Raw genomic sequence first — 15,731 nt, 5'->3', positions numbered from 1 at the left:
GGCTCTTTCCCTGTTTGCCTTTGTGTCCCCAGCACTTGAAACCAGGCCAGGCAGGCAGCAAGCTTTCATTCATGCCAGGCCAGTGAACGAATGACTGCGTGCATGTGACTTGAGTGTGAGTGTCTGAGCACAACTTCCCCGGCAGAGAGGGAAAGCTGTGATCACACTGACATGACCATGTACACTCACAAACTGACACTTGCAAACAGCCAGGACAGTGACAAGCTCCAAGAAGAAAAGGAATTCTCGACAAGCAAGGAAGCAGGCCCATTCTGTGGCTTCCAAGGGAGAAAGGGCTGAGGCGTGAGCATCACGGAGCAGCTCAATGAAGGTGGCCACACCTGGCGACCCCGCTCTCTGATGTCTTCTCTGCGAGAGCCTTAGGTGCTGACCTCCCTCACAAACTCTCCCATGGGACAGCCTTGCATTTGGTACCTTTCCTCCTGTTGGTATAAAACATTCATTACAAGAGCAAATAGAAGATGGGCATCCTGCACTTTTAATTGCACTGAATCTGAATTTGTGAGGCTGAGATAACTGTAAGCTCAGGGATTGCAAACCACCAGTTGGTAGTTGATGGTCTTTTGTGTCCTCTGTCCATACGGAGATGAGCACATGCTGGGATGGGTGGGAGGAGTTCATTAGGCAGAAGGTGGTCATGACGGGAGCAGGTGGAGGCGCAGGTGCTCCTGGGGGAGCAGCCTGCACTGGAGGAACCAAGCGGATCTCACACACACTGACGGGGCGGAGGAGTGCAGAGAGCTCACCTGAGCTGAGCCAAGTGGGCTCTGTTGTTTTCTCTGGGTCTGGAAAGGAAAGGAAATGGTTCCCACTGAGTGCATCTCACAGTCGTGAGCACTGACCCCTAAGGCAGTGGCGGCTGGTACTGTGAGTGCCTGCTTTACACTTTACACACCTACTGCATGGCATCAGATTTGGGGAGTTCACTGATCAATAACACTTCAAAGAATAAAACCTAATAGGGTGAACTGTTGCAGAGTTGCATAGTTTTATTTCGCCACTGAAAATCAACTTTGTTTTGGTTCAAAATTTTCAGAAACCCCAGTCGTTCTGTGGCTTGATAGCACATAGAGGCCTGCAGGGTGTGTTTTCACTCCCTCCGACAGTTGGTCAGGCAGTTCGGTTCTGACACGGTCTGCCTGGAGATGGTATCAGAGTGTGCTCAGTCCCTCAAGGCTCTCCTGCCCACCCCCGCTTCAGCCACTGGTTGCAAATCCAGGTTATTACTCGTGCTTCTGACCTACTGGCTGGAAGTTCTCATGACCCTTTCCCTGGGCTCAGTTAATTCGTTCGAGTGGTTCACAGATTTCAGAGAAACATTTACTCACTTTTATTGGTTTACTATAAAGGATACAGATGAAGAAGGACGTGGGGCAAGGCCTGTGGGAAGGGGTGGGAGTTTCCACGCCCTTCCTGGGCACTCCACCTCTCCTCAAATCTCCATGCAGTCACCAACCAGAAGTTGGAGAATCGGAAGAGAACCAGAAATTCTCTGTACCCTGTCCTTTTGGAGTTTCACTGAGGCTTCACTCCACAGGCACAACTGATTAAATCCTGGGCCCCTGGTGGCTGAACTTCATCGCTAGCCCCTCTCTCCTTCCCAGAGGTCTGTGGATGGGACTGACAGTTCCCAGTCTCTAATCACTAGTTGGTTGCCCTGGGTAACCAGCCCCCATCCCTAGGTGGTGGTTCAGTCACACAGTCGTGTGCTACTCTTTGCGGCTCCAGGGACTGCAGCGCACCCAGTGCCTCTGTCCTCCACTCTCTCCTGGAGTTTGCTCAAACTCATGTCCGTTGAATCGGCAATGCTGTCCTACTAGCTCACCCTCTGCCACGCCCGCTTCTCCTCCTGCCCTCAGGAATGGGAGGAAAACCAAACATATACTTTTTTCAGTAAATCAGCATACCATAAGACCAAAACAGAATTAAATTACACATTCTGTAACTTGACATCTGTTTTGCCATCTTCATCACATTGGCTCCCCACTAAGACAAGAGAGACCTCAGTTTTCTCTTGGATCTTCAAAGGACTTGGTCCACAACTCTTAATGTCTCACCACCATACTTGGTAAATTATATAGGATCTCAGAATGAATTTAGTTGGAGCTTAGATTTCAAGATAAGGGTCACATATCTTAGAGATGCTGATCTAAAATCATTTCAGATCCCGGTTTGCTTGCTTACTGTGTGCTGCATACTTAAGCATAAATCCTGGTGCTTGGAATACTTAATAGGATTTTTATTCAGAAGTGATTAATATACAGTTGGGGAAATAAGTATCAGTTATCATCTCATTCCCTGAAGATGAAGAAACTCGACTTTCTCATCAAGTTCAGTGTCCATTAAAGTAAAAGAGTCCAACTTATGTTCTCCACAGACCTTGTAATCTAAGCCTTCAGAACTTGGTTCTATGATTGTTTTCCTGGTTTTTTGTTTGTCTACATGGCAAACACGGTACATTATCATTAAATGGATGAGAGAAAAATGGGGATTCTACAGCCTTATGATTAGAAACTATTCTGCTGCTGGCACATCACTAAACATCCAGGAAGTGCAAACTAAAACCAGGTGAGATACTACCTGCCACCCATCAGAATGGCTGTTAACAAAAAGACAAGAAATAACAAGTGCTGGTTGAGGATGTGTAAAAAGAGAACACTCCTACATGGCGAGTGGGAATATAAACCAGTGCAGCCACCATGGAAAATGGTATGAAGTTTCTTCGAAAAATTAAAAGTAGAACTACCATCAGCCCAGCAATTCCAGTCCTAGATATTTATCCAAAGAAAATGAAAACATTGATTCAAAAAGATATATGCACCCCTATTTCATTGCAACATTATTTACAATAGCCAAGATACAGAAGCAAGCTAAATGCCCATTGATAAATGGTTGGATCATGGGAAAAGAAAGAGAGTTCCAGAAAAACATCTATTTCTGCTTTATTGACTATGCCAAAGCCTTTGACTGTGTGGATCACAATAAACTGTGGAAAATTCTGAAAGAGATGGGAATACCAGACCACCTGACCTGCCTCTTGAGAAACCTGTATGCAGTTCAGGAAGCAACAGTTAGAACTGGACATGGGACAACAGACTGGTTCCAAATAGGAAAAGGAGTACATCAAGGCTGTATATTGTCACCCTGCTTATTTAACTTCTATGCAGAGTACATCATGAGAAATGCTGGGCTGGAAGAAGCACAAGCTGGAATCAAGATTGCTGGGAGAAATATCAATAACCTAAGATATGCAGATGACACCACCCTTATGGCAGAGAGTGAAGAGGAACTAAAAGCCTCTTGATGAAAGTGAAAGAGGAGAGTGAAAAAGTTGGCTTAAAGCTCAACATTCAGAAAACTAGGATCATGGCATCTGGTCCCATCACTTCATGGGAAATAGATGGGGTAACAGTGGAAACAGTGTCAGGCTTTATTTTGGGGGGCTCCAAAATCACTGCAGATGGTGAGTGCAGCCATGAAATTAAAAGACGCTTACTCCTTGGAAGAAAAGTTATGACCAACCTAGATAGCATATTCAAAAGCAGAGACAGTACTTTGCCAACAAAGGTCCGTCTAGTCAAGGCTATGGTTTTTCCTGTGGTCATGTATGGATGTGAAAGTTGGAATGTGAAGAAAGCTGAGCACCAAAAAATTGATGCTTTTGAACTGTGATGTTGGAGAAGACTCTTGAGAGTCCCTTGGACTGCAAGGAGATCCAACCAGTCCATTCTAAAGGAGATCAGTCCTGGGTGTTCTTTGGAAGGAATGATGCTGAAGCTGAAACTCCAGTACTTTGGCCACCTCATGGGAAGAGTTGACTCATTGGAAAAGACTCTGATTCTGGGAGGGATTGGGGGCAGGAGGAGAAGGGGATGACAGAGGATGAGATGGCTGGATGGCATCACTGACTTGATGGACATAAGTCTGAGTGAACTCAGGGAGTTGGTGATGGAGAGGGAGGCCTGGTGTGCTTCAATTCATGGGGTCGCAAAGAGTCGGACACGACTGAACGATTGAACTGAACTGAAAGAGTGTGTGTGTGTGTGTGTGTGTGTGTGTGTGTGTGTGTGTGTGTGTGTGTAGACACACACAATGGAGTTTTATTCAGCCATAAAAAAGAATGAAGCCTTGGCATTTGCAACAACATGCCTGGATCTAGAAGGCAATGTGAAATCAGAGAAAGACAAATATTCTGTGATTTCACTTACATGCAATCTAAAACACAGAACAAAGGAACAAACATAACTAAACAGAATCGGAGTCATGGATACAGAGTAAAAACAAGTAGTTGCCAGAGAGGAGGGATCCGGGGAAAGGGAGAGAAAATAGGTGAAGGTGATCAAGAGGTATAAACTTTTAGTTACAAGATGAATGAGTCACATTATGAAATGCACAGTATGGAAATACAGTCAGTAATTATGTACTCTCTTTGTCTGGTAACAGATGACAACTAGGCTTATCATGATGATCGTTTTGAAATGTTTAAAAATATCAAATCACTTTGTTTATGCCAGGAACTAACATAGTGTTGTAGGTCAATTCTACTCGAAAAACAAACTCAGAAAAAAATGATCAGATTTGTGGTTTCCAGAGGCAGGAGGTGAGGGGAGGAGAATTGGATGAAGGCGGTGAAGGTACAAAATTTTAGTTATAAGAACTAGGGATATAAGTACAGCATGACAATGATAATTAACAATGCTGTGTTATATATGAAAGTTGCTAAGAGTAAATCCTGAGTTCTCATCACAAGGAAAAAAATTTTTTCCATTTTTTTTAACATCCCTCTGTATGAGATGATGGATGTTCACTGAATTTATGGTCATCATTTCATGATGATGTATGTGAGTCAGGTCAGTACATTGTACATCTTAAATTTATATGGTGCTGCATGTCAATTATATCTTAATAAAACTAGAAAAGAACCTATTCTACTGAAAATTTCAGTCTTTAAAAGTGTCAGCCTACAGGTGTGTCACCGCCTGCTGCCCAAACTTGTAGCAGTCAGGGGTTCCCTTTCTGTTTTCTTGTTGTAATAAGTTGGTCCCCATCTCAGGGCAGTGTGCTTCAGAGCAAGCCGGGACATGAAGAATCCAGCTAGGCTTATTTCTAGCCAAAAGCAGACACGTAACAGTGACTGTAAAGTAAGAAGACCAGCCAGGTGGAAAAACCAGTTTAAATCTCCTTCAAGGTAGATGGTGTTTTTCCCATTTATAGAAAAAGAAACTGAGGCCTGGAGAAGTTAAGTAACCGTGCTGAGTCTGCACAGCTAGTCAGTGGATATGAACGCAGGGCAGCCCAAGCCCTGAGGTCCAGCTGTCTGTGTGCATGGTGTTGCCTGCATACCTCCCACAGGTTCACAGGAAGACAGCAAGGCTCTGCTAGAGTGTATGTTCCAAGAGGTCAGTTTGAGAGATGGCACTGTTGACAAGTAACCCTTGTTTACTTCTAAGTTCAAGCTGAAACATGTTGAGAATGGGGCTGTTTTCTGTTCCTTAACCGTGAAAACAGTCACTGAGTTAGAGACTCTCTGGTCAAGAACCTAGCTTCCCAGATGACACAATGGTGAAGAACCCACCTGCCAATGTAGGAGACGGAAGAGACGGGGGTTCGATCCCTGGGTCGGGAAGAGCCCCTGGAGGAGGAAATGGCAACTCCCTCCAGAATTCTTGCATGGGAAATCCCATGGTCAGAGGAGCCTGGTGGGCTACGGTCCATTGGGTTGCAGTCAGACATGACTGACAGACTGACTTGGTTCATGAAAACATCATTTTCCTTACTCTTAAACTTCATGGGCGTCATCTTTAAATACATCAACTTGTAATCAGTGTTATACCAAAGCAGCACTTCAGCTGAGTCGCTCGGTCATGTCTGACAAAGCAGCACTTGATCATCCTCCAATGTATAAAACATCTTCATGGATGGGATGGAGAAGGCAATGGCACCCCACTCCAGTACTCTTGCCTGGGAAATCCCAAGGATGGAGGAGCCTCGTAGGCTACAGTCCATGGGGTTGCTAAGAGTCAGACACGACTGAGTGACCTCACTTTCACTTTTCACTTTCATGCATTAGAGAAGGAAATGGCAACCCACTCCAGTGTTCTTGCCTGGAGAATCCCGGGGACAGAGGATCCTGGTGGGCTTCTGTCTATGGGGTCGCACAGAGTCAGACACGACTGACGCGACTTAGCAGCAGCAGCAGAATGGATGGGATAAAATCAGGGTGTGTGTGAGCTGAAGGCTGTCTGGATGTGGAGTCAGAGATGTCCAGGTCAGACCAGGTGTTCCCTGACCCGCTGACCCTGGACGAGGCAGCCTCCCTGAGCCTTCCTGGTCTAACGGATACAAAGGGAACAATAGCTTTTAAAAGGTTCTTCTGAGGGTCAGTGAGATACTATGTTCTGCTGTTAATCACTATGCACCTGATAGATGCTATTATATAGTATTTTTGTGTTTTAGTTAACAGTTTAATAATTGATCCTGTAGACCCACACTAAAAATTATTCTTAAAACCTTACATTTGTTCATTTCTTTATCGTTACAGAGTAATTATATAACTAACTGTATTTGATCCCCATATGAACTCTGGAAGGGTAGTAGAAATATCTTCATTTTATAGATGACGTAACCAAGATGACAAGGTCACAGAGTCAGTGAAGGCAGCAGTGGAATCACCCTCTCTCCACGCATTGTGGCTGCTTCCTCATTTTTTAAGGTGACCCAAACATGTCCTTGATTCAGACCTAAGAAAAGGGAACTGCTGACTCCCTGTTCTAAGAGCGTCGAGAGATGTGGTAGAGAACGTATCAAGGTAACTCTCCTCAGTCTGAACTTCCCAGGTGAGAGGCTCTGCTCTGGAGGGTGAGCTTCCCAGGTGAGAGGCTCTGCTCTGAAGGGTGAGCTTCCCAGGTGAGAGGCTCTGCTCTGGAGGGTGAGCTGCCCAGGTGAGAGGCTCTGCTCTGAAGGGTGAGCTGCCCAGGTGAGAGGCTCTGCTCTGGAGGGTGAGCTTCCCAGGTGAGAGGCTCTGCTCTGGAGGGTGAGCTTCCCAGGTGAGAGGCTCTGCTCTGGAGGGTGAGCTGTCCAGGTGAGAGGCTCTGCTCTGGAGGGTGAGCTGCCCAGGTGAGAGGCTCTGCTCTGGAGGGTGAGCTTCCCAGGTGAGAGGCTCTGCTCTGGAGGGTGAGCTGCCCAGGTGAGAGGCTCTGCTCTGAAGGGTGAGCTTCCCAGGTGAGAGGCTCTGCTCTGGAGGGTGAGCTGTCCAGGTGAGAGGCTCTGCTCTGGAGGGTGAACTGTCCAGGTGAGAGGCTCTGCTCTGGAGGGTGAGCTGCCCAGGTGAGAGGCTCTGCTCTGGAGGGTGAGCTGCCCAGGTGAGAGGCTCTGCTCTGAAGGGTGAGCTTCCCAGGTGAGAGGCTCTGCTCTGAAGGGTGAGCTTCCCAGGTGAGAGGCTCTGCTCTGGAGGGTGAGCTGCCCAGGTGAGAGGCTCTGCTCTGAAGGGTGAGCTTCCCAGGTGAGAGGCTCTGCTCTGGAGGGTGAGCTGCCCAGGTGAGAGGCTCTGCTCTGAAGGGTGAGCTTCCCAGGTGAGAGGCTCTGCTCTGGAGGGTGAGCTTCCCAGGTGAGAGGCTCTGCTCTGGAGGGTGAGCTTCCCAGGTGAGAGGCTCTGCTCTGGAGGGTGAGCTTCCCAGGTGAGAGGCTCTGCTCTGGAGGGTGAGCTTCCCAGGTGAGAGGCTCTGCTCTGGAGGGTGAGCTGCCCAGGTGAGAGGCTCTGCTCTGGAGGGTGAGCTTCCCAGGTGAGAGGCTCTGCTCTGAAGGGTGAGCTGCCCAGGTGAGAGGCTCTGCTCTGAAGGGTGAGCTTCCCAGGTGAGAGGCTCTGCTCTGGAGGGTGAGCTTCCCAGGTGAGAGGCTTTGCTCTGGAGGGTGAGCTGTCCAGGTGAGAGGCTCTGCTCTGGAGGGTGAGCTGCCCAGGTGAGAGGCTCTGCTCTGAAGGGTGAGCTTCCCAGGTGAGAGGCTCTGCTCTGGAGGGTGAGCTGCCCAGGTGAGAGGCTCTGCTCTGAAGGGTGAGCTGTCCAGGTGAGAGGCTCTGCTCTGGAGGGTGAGCTGCCCAGGTGAGAGGCTCTGCTCTGAAGGGTGAGCTGTCCAGAGCATGTCCCTGTGTTGGCCACGTCCTCCGGGATGCTGCCCGGCTCCCAGCTTTGCACAGAGCAGACATAGTTCCTGAATGAACACACTGAACTGTTGGAAAGGCTGAAGAGCCAGGAGCACCAGCTTTCTTTTTGTACACATGGCATAGGACACTTTCATATTATGTGCTTCTGGTCAGGGAGTTCATCGGTCATGGCTATGTGAGGGCTTTGTGTGCCCGCTGGGTCTACCCATCTCCTATTGGCCCCTTAAAATCTCACTCAGTGTCACGAGGGGATTTGGGGAGCTCTATCAATCAGGCTGGTGATTTTGGTATCAGGTACACTGTACACAGGAAATCTCCTCCCACTTCATTAACCACAGGAAGATAGAATTTCCTTCGTATTCTTTACATTGATAAATAATCCCTCAGCTTCTCATCGAAGGCAGTAGCACCCTACTCCAGTACTCTTGCCTAGAAAATCCCATGGACGGAGGAGCCTGGTAGGCTGCAGTCCATGGGGTCGCTAAGGGTCAGACACAACTAAAGTGACTTAGCAGCTTAGCAGCAGCAGCTTCTCATCAAAACAGAATTATGTTCCCTGGAAATCCAGTGGTCAAGAATCCACCTGGGAATGCAGGGGACACAGGTTCAAACTCTGGTTGGGGAGCTAAAATTCCACAGGCCCAGGAGCAGCTAAGACCCAATGCAGCCAAATAAATATTTAAAAACAAAACAAAAAGCCAAAATTGTGCAGCAGATAAAAATTAACATTCTGGAAGTTTTCCTTCACAGAGAATAAATGGAAGGAGATAATTGAGATTAAAATGTTTTGGCAAATTCAGATACCTAAGTGAACCCTGTCCCTCCCAAGGAACATCAGTACAAAGAAAATCCTTTACATGTCTCATCTCTTGAGTTCTCCTGACGCCTCCGTGAGCTGGGCTTACTCTCCTTTCACGCAGAGGAAAGGTGTTCAGAGAAGGTCCCCAACTGGCCCAGAGCACCCTACGGCTGGCGGGGCTAGCTCCCACTGTACCGCACTGTCCTCCAAGGTAAAAGCCAGTTTCCACAGCAAAAGCTTTTGATTTGTCATGCTTTGAAGTTACTAATTTAGGTCCTTTTATATAGGTTTCCATTTTTATATGACTAAGCAATCATAGCAAATTATTCAAGTAACATTTTCCAGGCTGGGTGAGTTTCAGTCAGAGTACACCTGAATAGCAGCCAGGACTGCTCCCTGTGAAACCATCGCCGGGTGGGGTCTCCTTGTGGGACTTCACACAGCTAGAGACACACTGCAGTGCTGGTCCTCGCAGTGTTATATATACTCCAAAAGTAATGACCTTGGACTTACGGTCTATCTTGTCCTAATTTCTCCCCAGGATGACTGAAACATGACATCTAGCTTCTAGGGAGAAGACAATAATTGTGAATCAAATAACTGAATTAAACCCCCCCCCAAAAAAAAATATCAGGTAACTATTTAGTTTAGGCAAGTTCTTAACCTCTAAACCATAATCTCCTTGGCTTTATCCAGTGAGCCATCCAAGTTAAGTAGTACACATAAACATTTTCCTCAACAAGACACTACTCCCCAAGTTAGGTCTGTGTGTCTTAACTGCTCAATTCCATGAACTGTATAATAGAACTCTACAGTTTTCCCCCAAAGCACTTGTATGTATATTAACTAAGTTTTGGGTTTGTTATTTTTTTGGAAAATGGGCCTTAGAATTGCCTTGTCCTACTTAAATACATTGTTAGATACATTAGCCCCTGAAAATCAACTTGAAAACTTGACACTAGAGGGTTTACGAGAACGTACTGGTTGTTTTCAGTAAATTATTTCGTACCTTAGATCCTCAGATTTGGTTACTGATGTAGAAAATGTCTGCGCATGTGTGTACTGTTCATTTTCAGAAACTCTCCCTGCCAGTTTTATAGGGTGAAGCACCATCTCAACGTTCTCCTTGACCCCTGGAGTGTGAAAGACAGGGCACTCCTGGCACTCAGGAGGTGGCAGGGTGTGGAGGTCCACACGGCGGGGTGGGGGAACACTCACTGCCCTGGAGTGGGCCGCACCCTCTGTTTCTTCATCTCTTGCCTTGTCCTGAAAGGCCTCAGGCAGCTGTTAAACCTGAGCTGGTGCCTGAAAAACATAGGCTTTCTCTCCCTCCCATCTCATGATGCACTGCGAGACTTCTAAGAATTAGAAGCATCAATATGTTTTCTTCCTGGGTTCCACATTGCTTAATTCCGCTGTAATGAAAACAGGTTTTAAAGAGCGAGCATTCAATAGAAAATCCTACACGTTCTGGAACATTCTCTCTGTCTTCTCCAGTCCTTGGCTCTTAGCTCCAAGGATAGTTTATAATCATTTGATGAATCAGACATCCACAAGGGGTGGACAGCTTGTCTTCGGCAGACTGCTGCAGCTTTGACACCGCTCAAGGAAACAGCTTCTGCGGGCTGACCAGGCTTTCCGCCGCACAGGCCACATTAGGGCCGAGAGCCAAGGACTCTGAAGCGCTGTCCAGGACGGTCTGCAAGAGCCTTGGTCTCTGGTGTGAAACGAAGCGCTTTTAGGATTAAGAGTGATTTATAGACCACACTTTCGGTGAGGTGGTGTTTCTGGTATGTGGTGTATTTATCAAAGGACAGCATGCCAAATGTCAGCCCCTGTTAAAGAAAGCTGTAGAGGCAAAACTTCAAGGCTTTATACTGGAATATTTTCTTTTGCATCGACTGTAGTGATTTTCTTTCCTTTTTGCGTTTGAAACAGCTATTTGGTGAGAGATGACAAAAATTTTTGTCCTTGAGTAAGAGACCTCGATAATTATTCTGACTTTTATGTCCTTTGACCAAGTTTATTTCTCCCAACTAGTCTTTTTGTGGAAGGTGTATATACTTTTAAGCTCAACTGACCTATTGAACAGGCATGTTGTTCCTGGCATGGCGTGATTCATGGGCTTTTTAGTCAGCACTGACTCTTTTCTAAGGTAGTTCCCTGCCATCCCCATCCCATCTCCACAGAGTTTTTCCAGTAAGAGCTGCTTTTCTCCATGACACACACGATTCGTTGTTGTCTAGTCGCTCAGCCATGTCCCACTCTTTTTTGACCCCGTGGCCTACAGCCCACCAAGCTCCTCTGTCCATGCAATTTCCCAGGCAAGAAAACCAGAGTGGGTTACCATTCCTTCTCCGGGGGGTCTTCCGATCCAGGGGTCGAACCCAGTCTCCTGCATTGGCAGGCTGATTCTTTACCGCTGAGCCACTGGGGAAACCCCATACACAGCTTACCATGGCACATTTAACTAAGTCTTATAACTGGAACTGAAAATGAGTCGCTATATTTTCTGTGTGTGTATTTTCACTATCTTTTCTTAGTCAGGACTTAAGAATAGATATTTGTAGAAATGCTACTTTGACAATGAGATGATTCCTGTGGTGAGATGTTTTGTGAACTGAGAAATCAGGTTTTCCTCTAAAAAAATAAACCATTAGGAATTGGTCCCCATGTCAGCTGAAGAAGTTATCACCCCACCCTCAGAGGTCACCTCGGACGGGGAGATGTGGACGTTTGAGAAGGTCCACGTCCAGGTGAAGGGCCGGGAGCTCGTCCTCACGGCAGCAGTGCTTGTCGTGAGCACAGGACACGTGTGGCCACCCCTCTCCTTGCTTCCTCTCACTCAGCTGAGCTGCGTGAGGCTGAGGTCTCGCCTTCCCACACCTCGCCTAGCGTGGGAGTCAGCTAAGAGTCAGCTGCCTGGGTTCACATCCCAGCACCAGTTTCTCGTTTTTCTTACTTTCCCCTTATCACTGAGATAGTAGTCTCTTAGAGGAGTCATGAGGGTGAAGTGTTCATCATATTCCTGGGGTGCATGTTAAGAGCTTATCTAGTATGTTGATATTCAAAGGAGAGTCTCCTTGAACCTGCACAGCCCCAAGTATCACAGACACATGCTAGTCCCCTGCCGGGGCAGCTCCCAGCCCAGGAAACACCCTCCTTGTGTTCCGACATGTGTCCTCAAGTGAAAAAACAGTGGGGTCTGTGGCGATGGGGGGCTGTGCCCTGTTGACCTCACAGCAGATACTGCCTCAGAGTCCAGGAAGGATTTGAGCCACAAGTGATCCAAAGAGAAAAGACGCATGAACATGTCAAGATCTTATCAGCATGAATGCAGTAGCTTTTACCATAAGGAAATATCGTTTCCCAGTCGAGCCAAGTTTCCATTTGCTTGCTTGTCTCAGGATTTCATGTCAGTGTTTTGGGGGTTCTCATGACTTTGTTCAGTATGAGGAATAGTTATACTTGGAGACTGACTAGTATTTGTAACGTTAAATCAGATTACTCAAGCATTTGTCTGAGTCCATAACACTTGCTTTCACCATCTCTCAAGAAAGTGTGTACAGATGTTTTTTTTGAGCAATTACTTGATATTTAGCTTCTCTGGTATTCTTTTAAAATCTCATTTTCTTGTGTTCATTATTTAACTTCTATTGTTTCCTTATAGTTGCCTTGAATATCTCGCCTTTTGTCTGGGCATACGAACATGCCCAGGGCATGCCCAAAGGGCATATACCCTTTGTCTGTCCTGACACAGTTAACATTCAGTTATGTGAATAAAAAGGAACACAGACCCAGATAAAACTCAAAACTAATTTGTTTAACTCTGGACTTTAAGACGATTTTGCGCCAGATTTGCGTCCCCACTTGGATTTTATTTAAGCCGCTGTTATGATCAGTTTACATTCCGTAAGCATGTACCAGCTGGCTAATGGAACGAACAGGCAGGCCTGAGGAAGCCGCACTCAGATGGAAATTGGCCACGGATGATACACACATGGATCACTGAAAACTGACTGCAGTTTGTTCCTATGCCCAGAAAACTGTCTGCTTAATGATCTGGCTTCCTTGGACTTCTTGTCTCCATTGCACTGTCTATTCTACTACAATGAATTTGTTTTACAAAGAAACCTTCAGGATGTGTAAACGATCTAAGTATAAAAATTATGGCACTTAAATTTGTGTCTGAAATTTCATTGTTCAAGTTCTCCTTGTACTTAGTTCTTGTATATTCTCCTGTTTGCTTTTCCTATACTTTAATTGCAGTTTATAACTCCTGCTTCACGATCTCATTAAAAACTATTTTGATTCGTGATGCCGATGCTTCATTATCTTTGATCATTTAAGTATCTGGCCTCTATGATAATGTGCGGTAGAAACTGACTTTGTTATTTCCTTACCCAGGAATTCATTAGTCAAGAGTTCCAGGGAAAACAGCAGAGGCTACAGGAGTGAAGAAAAATACTTGATTTTTTTTCTTCCTCCTTGATTTTGAAGGTGATGTTGTTATTTCAAGGACAAAACACAGGACAGCTGGAAGCTGTCGCTTTCCTGTTTGGAAGGAAAGCCCTGCAGCAGGAGCATGTGAGGAGTCGGGTGCGAGGCATCGGGAGGTCCACATTCCCAGGACCAAGGCTGGGCCCCCGGGCCCCTCCTCCCCCTCTCCAGCTCTCTGAATGAGTGTGAAGCAGTGGCAGCTCTGTCAGATCCCTTTTCTTCTTTTCCATTTATTTTGTGCCTTTTAATGATAAAGAGAAAACGGCTTCTCCAGGTCTTGCCATGCCAGTGCTTGTGGAGGAGACAGGAAGTACAAGAAGATGGAGGCAGGCAGCCTTAAACACGCTGGGCCTTTTGTTCTGTTCCTCTTCCTCCTGCTCTCCGTGTCCCCGCTGCCTCCTTCCTCATCTGAAAACTGGTATTGATAACTACATAGTCACGTTCAGATAGGGCAGTACTTTATAAACTGTAGAGCTCGTAGCAACATGAGTTGTTCCATGTTGCAATTACCGGGTCCGCCCCAGTCACAGGCAGCCTGCTGAGCCTGCATTGCAGCCCACCTGTCACCATCTCCCATCACTCGTGAGCTAGTATATGCCAGGCGGTCCTTCTCATACCTTCTTTTCTCTTGGGCTGTTATCATAAATCAGAAAGTGAAAGTGAAGTTGCTCAGTCGTGTCTGACTCCTAGCGACCTCATGGACTGCAGCCTACCAGATCCTCCGCCCATGGGATTTTCCAGACAAGAGTACTGGAGTGGGTTGCCATTGCCTTCTCCAATCAGAAGGTATCCTTAACTGTGGCAGATCAGGTTAACAGCAGCACTGGAGACAGTGTTAAGAGGAATGACAACTACAGAAGAATCACATCCAACCTCACTCTCTTGAAAGTGCCTGGATGGGTCCTCAGGACCTGGGCAGGGGTCCTGACTGAGTGTTGTCTCCTGCAGATGGCATTTCAACTACATCACCATACAGAGTGGCTTCTGTAGGCGCGTATAGAAAGCCAGGCAGACATTTAACAGTTTTTATGGGAGAATGCATCCTGGCTCGTTTGTTCATGACTGGGGACCTGCACGAGCAAGTTCTCTCCCTGACGATTTTCATTCTTTCTGCCGTCAGGAGGGAGGACACATGTGGATCCAAGGATGATTGACTTCCTAGTTGTTTTTGTTTGTTGGTTTTTTGAAAACTACTGCTCTTAATTGATGGGAAGGTAGGGGTGTATTTGGAATATTTTTACCCTTTGATTACTATTATTTTTTGTTTACATCGATATAAGGGTGAAGTCGGGATCTCTGTTTTGGAGCCAGACAGGATAAATTTTTCCTGAAATGCCCTATGAGGCAAAGCCCTCAGATCACATCAGTAGGATATATTATTATTTTAAGGAGATGGAAGAAGGCTATGTGGCGACCAGCTGCACTTAGTATTCCCGACACCAGGGGGCTGGGCTGTGACCCCTGGTCTGAGTCCAGGGATGAGAAGTGGGCAAGTTGGTCAGTATTTCTGTTTTTCATCAGCCCATCAGTGGGCCCTCCCAGGACGGACCAGAAAGCATCCAGCTGCTGAGTTAGCTGAAATGACATTTTCTGAAGATCTCACTATTAATAGGAGTGTATTAAAATATATGTAAGTTATGTTAATATAAAAATAGCCAGATATATCTGCTGAGGACCAAGAGGGTGGTGAAACAGTTTGAAAGAATACTGTTAGAAACCTGAAGGTAAATATGGAGAAACAGATAAAAAGGAGTTGAAGTTTTTGGGTGATGCCTTTAATTTTTTCTTCATTGTTTTTCCTCTTTATGGAAAGGATTTCTTTTTAATTTTTATGTATTTAAAACCATCAACCATTTAAGAACATTTTTAAAATTTGTCCCCCAATTTTGAAGTTTTATGCCTTGAAAGCTGTTCCTTTTCCAGAGTCACATATGTGGGATATATAGACTTTCAGAATATAGTGAGGTGACGACCTCTCAAATTTCTTCCCTTTTTTTCCCACCAGGAAAGCAATAGAAGAGCTGCTGAAAGAGGCAAAACGTGGGAAAACAAGAGCAGAAACAATGGGACCAATGGGCTGGTAAGTACTTGAGTCACCATCCTAAAAATTTAAAGATATATAAATACACATTAAAGAGAAAAGTTTGCATGCAGAGGGAACGTAGAACCATGCGTGTAGAGGTGATCCCCCAGAGCCAGGTGGTGGAGGAAGGACACTGCTGAGGGTGTGGCCGTGGAGCAGGGGGCAGAGGG

General features: G+C 46.2%; 1 protein-coding gene across 1 annotated transcript in view; it reads left to right on the top strand.

Moving 5' to 3' along the window:
- Nucleotides 1-15,731, top strand: part of LOC101113604 (protein POLR1D-like) — a 35,840-nt gene that overhangs the window by 9,506 nt on the left and 10,603 nt on the right. Inside the window, exon 2 of the mRNA XM_027973638.2 lies at nucleotides 15,484-15,558. Coding sequence (XP_027829439.1) covers nucleotides 15,484-15,558 — 75 coding nt within the window. The remainder of the gene's footprint in view (nucleotides 1-15,483; nucleotides 15,559-15,731) is intronic.

The sequence above is a fragment of the Ovis aries genome, chromosome 10, assembly GCF_016772045.2.
Source record: "Ovis aries strain OAR_USU_Benz2616 breed Rambouillet chromosome 10, ARS-UI_Ramb_v3.0, whole genome shotgun sequence".
NCBI classification, from domain to species: Eukaryota; Metazoa; Chordata; class Mammalia; order Artiodactyla; family Bovidae; genus Ovis; species Ovis aries.
The sequence above is the reverse complement of the archived record's forward strand: the minus strand, read 5'-3'. Positions and strand labels throughout refer to the sequence as shown.